This window comes from Podarcis liolepis (genome assembly GCF_965112155.1).
Source record: "Podarcis liolepis genome assembly, chromosome: 2".
NCBI lineage: Eukaryota > Metazoa > Chordata > Lepidosauria > Squamata > Lacertidae > Podarcis > Podarcis liolepis.
In genome coordinates, this window is record NC_139555.1 from 63,641,493 (window position 1) to 63,653,859 (window position 12,367).

General features: G+C 43.7%; 1 protein-coding gene across 2 annotated transcripts in view; it reads right to left on the reverse strand.

The window, feature by feature from the left end:
- FAT2 (FAT atypical cadherin 2) overlaps positions 1–12,367 on the reverse strand; it is a 103,380-nt gene that overhangs the window by 66,974 nt on the left and 24,039 nt on the right. For both annotated transcript variants that reach the window (XM_083488283.1, XM_083488282.1), the window contains exons 2-3: positions 1,074–4,346; positions 353–667 (exon numbers count right to left, since the gene is read on the reverse strand). In XM_083488283.1, the coding sequence (XP_083344409.1) occupies positions 353–667; positions 1,074–4,338 (3,580 nt within the window). In that variant the 5' untranslated portion in view covers positions 4,339–4,346. The remainder of the gene's footprint in view (positions 1–352; positions 668–1,073; positions 4,347–12,367) is intronic.

Sequence of the window (12,367 nt, forward strand, 5' to 3'; positions counted from 1 at the left end):
ATTACAGTAGCCTATTCATGTTTTAAACTCATTGCGCTGAAAAAGCAATGATCAATATTTTTTATGTTTTCTCATTCATCTATCTTCCACCTCCAAGCGAGGAAGCCAAGCAAGAAACATTTGTTCCCTCTAGACATCTGAACATTTTATTTGTTTGTGGTGACCAGCAGTGGGGAGGGGGTGTGTGTCTTTGACAGAATTGTAAGTATTTTCTAATAAGCAGATACCATACTGAGATTGAGTCTTTGTAAATGGTGGGCATTACCAGACTTTACTCCTTGTAAAACAAACCTCATACACATTAGGAAGGATTAAAAAACAAACACAGAATCTGCATGTGTTTATTCCTTACCTGTGACAGGATTAATGGCGAAGAATCTATTATGGTTTTCATTTATGATGTGGAAGGTCAGCTTCCCTTGGGAGCCAGAATCTGGGTCAGTAGCTTCAACCTGAAGGATGGAGGTGTTGGCTGGGGAATTTTCCATGACAGAGGCATAAAAGATTGGTCTCGACATCTGAGGCGGATTGTCATTTACGTCAGTGACTTCAATGTATATGTCAACCACAGAAGACAGAGGGACTGATCCTCTATCAACAGCTAGCACCGTCAACCAATAATGACTGTTGGATTCTCTGTCTAGTGGACCTGTGGTAAAGATTGTACCTAAGAGAAATTAAAAAAGGGGGAGGGGATATATGGATTCCACAATTAGAAATATATATATATATGTATATAAGAATCCCTTTCAAAAATTAAAGTAAGTGGATTTCTTACTCCGAAGCCCTTTAAAGACAAAGTAGCCCATGCTTCCTCAACCTTGGCCCTCCAGATGTTTTGAGACTACATTTCCCATCATCCCTGACCACTGGTCCTGCTAGCTAGGGATCATGGGAGTTGTAGGCCAAAAACATCTGGAGGGCCGAGGTTGAGGAAGTCTTATAAACACAGATAATACTAGCAATTTTTTTTTTAAAAAAAATGCTGGCACATGAAAATTTCAGGCCAAACAACCCATGCCATTTAAGCCATTTTTCTATCTTGTCTAGTGTCCTATTATTATTATTATTACCTGTGTCCTTTTCAATATCGAAGACAGCCAAGCCTGTTCCCTCTCTGATGAAATACTGGATTTCTCCATCTTTCCCTTTATCGCCATCGTTCGCTATCACTGTCATCACTGATGTCCCTTCTGGTCTGTTTTCCTTCACTGACCCTTCATACACAAAAGAGGCAAAGCGAGGCGGGTGCAAGTTTTCATTGACGTCCAGAACATCAATCTCAATATGGCAGAGGGAAGAAAGAGACAGGGGTGTCCCAGCATCGCTGATTCTCACAGTTAGATTGTAAGAGTCCCTCTTCTCATAGTCCAGCTCTTTTTCCAAGACCAGTGCCCCTGTAAACTCATTCAGGTGAAACATATCCTCATCATCTCTGAACAGGCTATATTGCAGCTCTCCCCCAGATGCAGTATCTGGATCAAAGGCTTCTAGGAACAGCAATGTTGTCCCAAGGGGCAGGTCCTCAGGAACCTTCACCTTATTCAAGGCTGGGATGCAGCGTGGAGAATTGTCGTTTACATCTTCCAAAGAAATAACCAGATCAGCCACTGCAAAGAGCTGCTGGCCTGTTAGTGGCTGGTCTCTGGCTTCAACTTTTAATATGTAATGAGGACACGATTCTCTGTCAAGGGGAACAGTCACTGCTACTTCACCAGTGATGCTATTGATGTCAAATTTATCAGAAGGTGCCAAAAAAGAATATTTCACTCTCCCATTGTCATTTGTATCCGCATCATGGGCTTTCACCACGGTGATGGTTGTGCCTATTTCTACATCCTCTGGTATAGTAACCAAGTATGTATGTTGCGAAAATTTAGGAGCGTTATCATTTGTATCCAGAACGTTTACCGCTAGCAACTTCCAGGAAGACTTCTGAGGAATGCCAAGGTCGTACACTGTAACGTTAAGTACGTAGAAACTTGTTCTTTCATGGTCCAAAGGAGAGGAGACCAGGAGGAGACCCGTTTCTGTGTCAATGTAAAAACGGCCATCCTCATTCCCAGAAGATATTACATAGACCATCTTTCCATTAAAGCCGGTATCACCGTCTACAGCTCTCAGCTGTGCAATGGTTGAGTTGACTGGGGTTGTCTCCATTATATCAATAGATCTTGGGAAGGCATCATCGAACTGTGGCGCATGATGGTTTATAAGATGCACATTCAAGGAGGAATCTTCATCTGGTTTTTGCTCTGGAGACTGGGATTCAATAGAGTGGATCATGCTCTTAGTTAGTTCCTTAAGAACCCCAGTATCCTCACACTGAAAGTCTACTTGGGTATCCTGGTAGACCACAGTGATATTTACATAGGTTGGGAAAGCAGAGTTTTCTCCGTCTGTGGCTGTGATTTTTAAAGAGTAGGACGTCGCTAGTTTATCATGGAGATCTCTTAGAGGAGCTCTAAGTGAAATCACCCCAGACACAGGATCCAGTTCAAAAAGCTGCCTCTCATTGCCAGACATGATTTCATATTTGATGGGCTGAAGCTCGTCATTATCAATGGCTGACACTGTGATCACAGAGTGGCCAACAGGCAAGTCCCATGGAATACTTGCATTGCAGTTAATCTTCTCAAATGCTGGTGCATTATCATTCATGTTATTCATTCTGAGGGAAACGAAGACCTCGGTCTGAAGGCGAAAAGGAGACCCTGAGTCTGATGCCCAGACACGCAAATGGTACAACCTCTGCATTAGCTCATAATCCATTAACTTGGAGATGGAGATGACACCTGAAAATGGGTCAATGGCAAATGGAACAGCTCTCTGGTTGGCTATGGTATATGTGATGAAACCGTTCTCCCCAGAGTCACTATCTGTAGCCTTCACAGACAGGATGCTGGTGCCCAGAGGCAGATTTTCATCAAAGCTGCCATGGTACGATGGTTGGTTGAAGCTTGGAGCATGGTTGTTGCAATCAATAATACTAACCAAGACAGTGGCAAAGACCTCACTGTAACTTGTTGTAACTTTGAGTTCAAAGTGGGACTGTTCCTGGAAATCTATTAGTTTGTCTGTAGTTATCAGGCCAGTCTGAGGGTTGATTTTAAAGCTTGTGCTACCAGAACTGGGTTTCAGAATGTATTTTAGATTTGGGAGAGCTGGACTAATCTGAACCATTGCAACATGACTGCCAGGAGGTGCAAATTCACTGAGCTGGACATGATACAGATCTTTTTCAAATCTCGCAGAGGCGTATTTGGAAGGTGGTATTTGAATAACTACAATCTGAGAAAGAAGAGGTGGCTTGTTTTTGTCTTTAGCCCGTAGGCTGAGATTAAAACCATGTGGGTTATCGTTCCAATTGATCTCTCTGGCTGACACTATCATGAACTCATTACTTCCCACATAGGATCTAATGGATTTGAAGTGCCTCCTTGGATCTCCAGCCACAATGTCAACTGAATCTACCCCGGCTCCTGATCCATCTACTTCCACACTCAACGTAGCATAAAGCAGATCCTCAGGAGAATCGGATGGCCTCACCATCACTGAAGTTATAATGGGGGGTTTCTTGATAGATGGCTCCACCTGGATTGTAAGACTGGCCACGTTTCCAAAGCCACTTCCTTCAGAGATCTTCTTCATTCTGTCGACAGCCAGAACCTTTAACTGGTGCTTCCCCCTGTGGGTGGAGTTCAGTTTCACAGCAGTCATAATTACCCCACTGGTAGGGTGAATGGAAAATAGAGGTGACCTTGTACTAAACGCATAATAGAACTCTGCATTCTGACCAACATCAGCATCTGTGGCACTGACTGCACCAATGGAGGTTTTCAGGGGTGTATCTTCTTGGATGGTGACTTTATAAGAGGGTGGTGAGAACAGAGGCTTCAGGTCATTTCTGTCAAGGATGTGGATGAGTACTTTGGCCCAAGCCTCATAGGCAAATGTTTTCTCCAAGGCTTGGATTATTAACACGTACTTGTCTTTGAACTCCCTGTTTGGCCGCTCGGTATTACCACTTTTAGTCCTGATCCTCAAAAAGCAGAAATCTCCCACAATATGCTCCTCTGTTTTAAACAGGCCACTCGTGTCCCCAGAAGCAATCTTATATCTGATGTCCCATGCTGGGTCCGTGATGTAAATGCCCATTTTGACATAGCTCTCCACATAGGTTTTGGGAGGGGAATTTTCATAGACTGTCGTGTTATAAAGGGGATAAGTAAAGTGCAACAGGGAAGCATTGCCTTTTTCTGAATTCCCTTCACAAGCCAGAAAAGACGTCAGGCACAGTGCAACAGTCACGGCGAGCCTCCTTGTTTCGATTTCCATTGCAGGCCCTAAAGGAAGGAAAACGAGAACAGTGAGGAGGCGGAATTGCCAAAGGGAAAACAAGGTACAGAAATAAATAATACAGAGCTTAAGCTATATGCAGTGGTGACCAGCAGGATGTGGTTGGGCTGTGCTGTTTAGCTGACTTCCTGCTAGTTACTGAGAAGGAGACAGGCAAGGCAGCAGGGAGGTCAGTGTGGTGTGGGTGCAGTGGCAGTGGCGGAAGCATCAGATTGGCTTTCTCCCCCTGCACTGCACCAACCACCTCACTGCCTCACCCATCTCCCTCACATTTCACTTCTCCTATACCCTGGTCACATTTCTGTCTCTCCTGTGTCAGAACCTAGCTTTTTATTATTATCATTTAATCATTTTTTTGATACAAACAACAACTGCAAAAGACACATACAACAAAAACCATAATAACAATAACAACACAATTTGACAATTCAGATTTGAATACACTGATATACCTATGACTACACCTTTTAAAACAATATTTTCCCACCTCTCTCTCTCCTCCCCCTACTTCCCACCACTATCCGCCTTATCACTTAAATACCGTATTTGTTCCAGATTTCTTCATATTTATCCATTCTTATTTTGCACTGACATGCAATTCGTTCGTATGTAGCTAATCTGTCCATATTATCAATCCATGTGCTCAATGGAATCTTTTTGGGGCTCTTCCAATTCATCAAAACAAGTTTTTTTTGCTTCTAATATAGCACGGTACATCCATTTTTTGGACCCCTTGAAATCTCCAATGTTTCCAAAATATAATTTAGAATTAAATTCAATTCCCCTAAATAACAAATTTTTTTTATTAATTACTCTTGCTATAAATATCCTCACCTTGCACCAAAATGATCTTATCATTGGGCAGTTAATCATCATATGTACTAAGTTCGCATTTTTACTCCCACATCTCCAGCAGTTGTCTGCGTCTGGTGTCAGAACCTAGCTGCCCTCTTTCCCTCCTTAACACATGACATGCTTTATGGCTGGTCTCTTCAGATACACATCATTTTGTTAGTGATATTACGGATATCACAGAGGAAAGGGCTTAAGGCTAATCATAATACTGAAAATATTTTTGCAAAAAGACAGGTGAATGCTTTTTAAAATTTGCATTCAGGGATGAAAAGAGAGAATATTTACATACATTTTGGGTTAATTATAGGTGCCTATATTTACCCTGGATATCCCGGGAGATCTCTATCAGGTGCTGTTCCTTCCTGTTTTAAATTAAAAATCAATGATCAAGTACCTGCCAGATGTTTGGCACTATCCTGCCTTAAACAAGGCAGACTTGTTCGTCCAGACACTTTTTCAAGATCCAGCGTCCAAAAATAGTTTGCTTTTCACTTTAAGTCAAATGTACGGTGCACATAGCCATAGCCTCAGTTTGTAACTGTGCTGGTTATGTGTGTATGAGTCTCACTTGTGGAAATGCTTTATTAAACTAGATACAGCGGTACCTTGGTTGCTGAACTTAATCCATTCCGTGGGCACACTGGCAGAATGACTGGATTGTCTTTGCTTAGGCACCGGCATAGCCCCAGCCTCACCCTGTCTCATCCCAATCTTCTAACTACTTAGGCTGCTACTGGATATAGAATTGGGCAGGGGAGGGGAGGGAATACACATATTTTGCCAACCAAAATCTCACAAAATTGCATGCAGTTCTACAAAACTCTTTTATCAGACTAGATGGTAACAAAGCAGCAGCAACAAAAGGGACGGACACACACACACACACACACACACACACACACACACACCAGTGTATCTTGTAGTGAAGTCATTTGTCTCCATTTTGTAAGAGGCCAAAGATGAGGTGGGGAAGGAGGCAACAGTCAAGCAAATGAGGTCTACAATGGTACCTCGGGTTAAGTACTTAATTCGTTCCAGAGGTCCGTTCTTAATCTGAAACTGTTTTAACCTGAAGCACCACTTTAGTTAATGGGGCCTCCTGCTGCTGCCACGCCACCAGAACACGATTTCTGTTCTCCTCCTGAAGCAAAGTTCTTAACCTGAAGCATTATTTCTGGGTTAGCGGAGTCTGTAACCTGAAGCGTATGTAACCTGAAGCGTATGTAACCCGAGGCACCACAGTGGCTGTTCCCTTATCTAAGCAAATACCCAAACGAGTCGCGATCCAGGTCTGTCCTCCATCCTTAGACAAAACACACAGGTTCCTTTGTAGATGGGCAATAGGTAAACAGAAGAAACAAAGGAAGACATAGATTTTAGGTGCTATATCCCCCCCCCACAAAAACCCCCAATCAAAGTCAGATTGAGTAGCTTTACCTAACAGTTGGAGGGAATATAGATGCTTGAGATGTCAGGTATTGGCCGTCAAATTGACAGTCTCCCTCAGAAGGTTGTGGACTCTCCTTCCTTGGAGGTTTTTAAGCAGAGGTTGGATGGCCATCTGTCATGGATGCTTTAGTTGAGATTCCTGCATTGCAGGAGGTTGGACTAGATGACCCTTGGAGGTCCCTTCCAACTCTACAATTCTATGATTCTATGAAATTTATTTGATAGAAACCAATGGTCATCAGAAAAATACAAACAGCAAAGAAGTATGTTTTAGAATACATGGTCCCTAGCATGCAAGACTCCTTGATATACAATGATATTTTGTCTAATTCTTTGGGCTGTTTAGGGAAACATAGAAGCTTTATATGTAGTGTTTCTATTTTTTATCAACAAACAGCAGATTTGCTCCCTATACTGTTATAAAGGATATTCTCTAAAGAATTCCTTTGGGAATTCTACCCCTGGGAGAATAATACATGAATACATTGCAAGGAGCATAATGAAATATTTTTCCCACCTCTCCCTGGATGCAGATAAACAGGCATTCTGGCATATGTCCCATCCAAATACGCTGTGGGCATAATTTGAAATCTCAAAGCTGTAAATGCCTCCCTCAGCATGTCAACCAATCGCTAAAAAAAAAAAAAAAAAGCAATCTGGAAGACCATAATCTGTATTCTCAGAATGATAAAATGGTGAGAACTGCATAGTTTGGAGATGACATCTAGCTAACAGAACCTCCCACACTTTAACTTAATTTATAATGCACTGTTTTTAAACTATAGAAGTAGCAAACTTGGGGGCATTAACAATCAGTCCATATTGGATTATGAGGGTTTTCACACTTGTACAGCTGTATTAGGGACGCGGGTGGCGCTGTGGTCTAAACCACTGAACCTAAGGCTTGCCGATCAGAAGGTCAGCAGTTTGAATCCCTGTGATGGGGTGAGCTCCCATTGCTCGGTCCCAGCTCCTGCCAACCTAGCAGTTTGAAAGCACGTCAAAGTGCAAGTAGATAAATAGGTACTGCTCTGGCAGGAAGGTAAATGGCGTTTCCATGCGCTGCTCTGGTTCACCAGAAGCGGCTTAGCCATGCTGGCCACATGACCCGGAAGCTGTACACCGGCTCCCTCGGCCAATAAAGCGAGATGAGCACCACAACCCCAGAGTCGTCCTTGACTGGACCTAATGGTCAGGGGTCCCTTTATTATAAATTTGCTCCAAATGACATGTTTTTGGGGTGACAGTGTCTGGCATATTCTGCTGTTTCAACCAATACAGAAGCGAAGCAGTATGATCTGTGGCCTGTCAGCTACTGAAAGAAGGGTTCACTTCCCCTCAAAGATGCTTGCCTACCCATATGCTGAGCAAATAATTTGAGAGACACAAGTGCTCTTAGAGAAAAATGACAGGTTTGGGCTTTGAGAACAAAAGGACGGACACACACACACACACACACACACACACACACACACACACTGCTTATTCTCAGCCAGAGAGCCATGATTTTAACAGTGCGGTTCATGTCACAACTTTAACAGGGTTGAAGAGTCAGGGAGCATGCAGGAACTTGTTTCTCTTTCTCTTGGTTCCTCATCTGCTGATCCTAGAAAGAAGCCATGCAAATGCTGGTGCCCTCAAGTCCTGTGAAGCAGGAAGGATTTCATGTCTCATACAGTAAACAAAATGAGCAGAGGCTCCATAAGATATCAAAAGGGACGGGTCCTGCTGTGGAAGTTTAGGTAGTCAAAATTGGCATCAGGGCTTCTGGTCTTTCACAGGTGGTCTCCTTGCCCAGCAGTGGCCAGCTGGTGACAGCATGAATGCAGTGCACTGATGTGCTTGGTGGGTATTCACTGATTTTGCAGTTCTATATTGTTGAGATCGATTCATTGTATTTACTGTAATGTTGTTCAATGCTTTTGGTGGGGCTTGGGCCAAAAAGCAGTATATCAAGCAATCTGTTTGTTACAGCCAATGACCACTGTTCAAAAAGCAGTAACATAAAGAAACCATACCACAACATGCCCTAACATTTCACAAGTCACGTGAACCAGCTTGTCATGTGCCAAGGCTCTAGACCATGGGTGTCCAAACTTTTTTCAAAGAGGGCCAGATCTGATGGAGTGAACATGTGTGAGGGCCGACTAAAGTTGTTGAGCTTTTAATCCACGGGGGTGGATTAAATCGACCGGTGGGCCAGATTAGGTCCCCGAAACAAACTTTGGAAATGCCTGCTCTAGACCATCTGTGAGCAGTTGGGGCTGTGCCCACACCATACAGATAAGGCATATTTAAAGCACACCCCCACCAATAATCCTGGGAACTGTAGTTTGTGAAGGGTGCTATGAATTATAGCTCTGTGAGGGGTAACTACAGTTCCCAGGATTCTTTGGGAGGAGGAAAGGAATGCGTTTTAAATGTATGGGGTGAATGCAACACCTTTTGGGATAAAAAATAAAGATGCCAATCAAGCAAATCTTGATAAAAGTGGGTGCCTTGAACCTCACTCAGTGCAGCTGTTTTAACAATGGTGTGACATTTTCTTGACCATCAGTAATCAGGCTACTGAATTTTGCACTAGATGGAGCTTCCAAATCAGACACGCATGGAGCGCATTACAGCAAACCAGCACTGACGCATGGAGAACATCAGAAGAGCCTGCTGAGTCAGGCCAATGGCCCATCTAGTCCAGCATGCTGTTCTCAAAGTGGCCGACCAGATGCCTTTGGGAATCCCGCAAGTGGGGCTTCAGCATAATGGCACTCTGCCCACCTGTGATTCCTGGCAACTGGTATTCAGAGGTATTGTACCACTGATGGTGGAGGTGGAACATAGCCATTATGGCTGTTGAAAAGAAGCAACATAGACAACACCTCCCAAGGACAGCATGATGGGGAGATCAACAAAGGAACAGAGGAAAGTTCTTTATACTGAGCCACATTATTGGTCCACCGAGCTCCACATTTACACTGACTGCTGGCAGCAGCTCTCCAGGATTTTAGACAGGGGACAGTCCCAGCCCTACCTGGTGATGCCAGAGATTAATCAACTGGGGACTTTCTGCTTGCAAAACTGTTACTCTGATGCAGGTGGTGCTGTGGTCTAAACCACTGAGCCTCTTGGGCTTGCTGATCAGAAGGTCAGTGGTTCAAATCCCTGTGATGGGGTGAGCTCCCGTTGCTCTGTCCCAGCTCCTGCCAACCTAGCAGTTTGAAAGCATGGCAGTGCAAGTAGATAAATAGGTACACACTGTGGCGGGAAGGTAAATGACATTTCCGTGTGCTCTGGCTTACATCAAGGTGTTCCATTGTGCCAGAAGTGGTTTAGTCATGCTGGCCACATGACCAGAAAGCTGTCTGTGCACAAACGTCGACTCCCTCGGCCTGAAAGTGAGATGGGCGCCGCAACCCCATAGTTGCCTTTGACTGGACTTAACCATCCAGGGGCCCTTTACCTTTCCCTTTTTTTCTGCCCTGAACCATGGCCCGAACTAAAAAATGTTTGGGGTCGTTTCCTACTGACAGGTGTACATTACAATCACTATGGAACACTCCGCCTAATACTATCCTTGCTTTATTGAAGCTCAAACCTTGAAGCACGGAATGGACGATTTCACCTGCACAACAACATGAAGGGCTTCATCTTCCACAAAATCCTCTCCATATACAAACACACTTTCCCTACCATATCCACAAAGGTCAAAGAACACTTTGCTTTTCTTGGACCCCAATGTATTTTTCAACTACTGCCAACTATCAAGCTTAATGCAGTTGTATCAAGCCCAACTACAGTGGTACCTCGGGTTACAAACACCCCGGGTTACAGACACTTTGGGTTACAGACTCCACTAACTCGGAAGTAGTACCTTGGGTTAAGAACTTTTCCTCAGGATGAGAACAGAAATCGTGCGGTGGCGCAGCGGCTGGAGGCCCCATTTGCTAAAGTGGTACGTCAGGTTAAGAACAGTTCCAGGTTAAGAACGGACCTCCAGAACGAATTAAGTTCAAACCAGAGGTACCACTTTATTGCCAACTGAGTGGGTCCCACAAGCCCAAACCCAAAGACAACTGATAAGGTAGACAGTAGTCCATGAAAGCTTATACCATAATACATTTGTTAGTCTTTAGGGTGCTACAAGGCTTTACAATAGTTTATGCTGGCATACATTCCTTGTCCTGCTCCCAGCTTAATGGAGGAGAACATATATAGCTCAAAACAAAAGATCTGAAGCTGCAGTGCCTGCAGTTTGAATAGTAGAAGGGAATTATGGGCTGGGCTGGGGGAATGCCACATAAGCTATGGTGTACTGCAGACATCAGGTGCAATTAATTAATTTTGGGTTCTATAACACACCTTTAAGGTGGGGAAGGGATGCTCAAGGTGTGGCCTGTCTGGTACTTTGCCTCAGAAGCAGCAGCAGATGCCTACAAGGCATCCTGGTGTTTATGAGGGAAACAAATGTACAGAAGTACCTTGTGCTTTCATCTCTGAGGACTTCAAAAAAATTTCTCACTTTGGGACAATGGGTGCCAAAACTTTCTCTAGGAAGTACTCAGATCCATCATTATGAGCTGTTAGCAAGGCATTGTGGGTAGGCCACAATCTCCTTCCCTAACTTAATACTGAGAGTGTGGAGGTGGTCTGGCAAGGATGCAGAGGGCTCTTTTCATGCTCCACATGCTACTTTGTGTGTGTAGGCCATGCAGAAAAAGCATCAATCCATAAGGTACATCCACTACATTGTATTTTGGGAAGACTGCCTGAAGTCGTAAGGGAGTGAAAGTTTAGAGCAGGAAACATAAAATGGATTCACAAGGGTCTGGTAATGTGAAAATGAATAGATAGTTCATGGCTGAAATCTAGCATATAGCGTAATGACAGCTTCTGCTCAGCTGTGTACTATAAAATGAACAGAAAGCAATGCAGTCTTTGATCACATCAGTGTTAAAGTAAGGAAAATGAGTCTTCTTTTACGAAAGCAAGAGATGTACAACTGGCAAACTGTGGCCTGGATCCAGCTCCCAAAACAGTTGATTCCTGGCAGGTCTACCAAATTTTAATCAAGGTGTGGTGAAACGATTGCCTACAGATTAACTCCTAAGAAAAACAACTACTTAAGTGGTAAGAGGAAAGAGCCCACAGGGACTGTGCCTCCCTCCCCCCCTCCCTCCCCCCCTCTCTCTCTGAGTTCCTTATCTAATGCCCTAGCAATATGTGCACAGCTGTGCATGTCAGAAACTCCTAGAATGATCAGGAACTCAATGCATACAATCCCACTCCACCAAACATACATACATACACACATGGAAACAGCTTGAAACACTGTTCATTAAAAACAGTGCTACATGATCAATCTGATTGTGCATTTTTGTTCAATTCTAATTCCTCCTTTAAAGATACAAAGATACAACGACTATTGGGGAGATGAGGTGGAGCAGTTTTGCTACACTGGCACTGAGGTTATACAATATGTATCCCAGCAAGAACTACAAATGCTTAAACTGAAAGGTGTTTTGATTTCATCTCGACTTCTGCAGGATTTGCGTGGTATCCTGCGCTGAGTTCTCTGTGGGTCCTCAGAAGAAAATATAGGCAGGGGCGAGCCTCACAGCTGAAGGAAGGAAGAGGGATTGACTAATATTTGTGTACCCTTTATGTTGCAAGCCCACCTGCCCCAATGAACTGTAATTCCCAGAGCCCC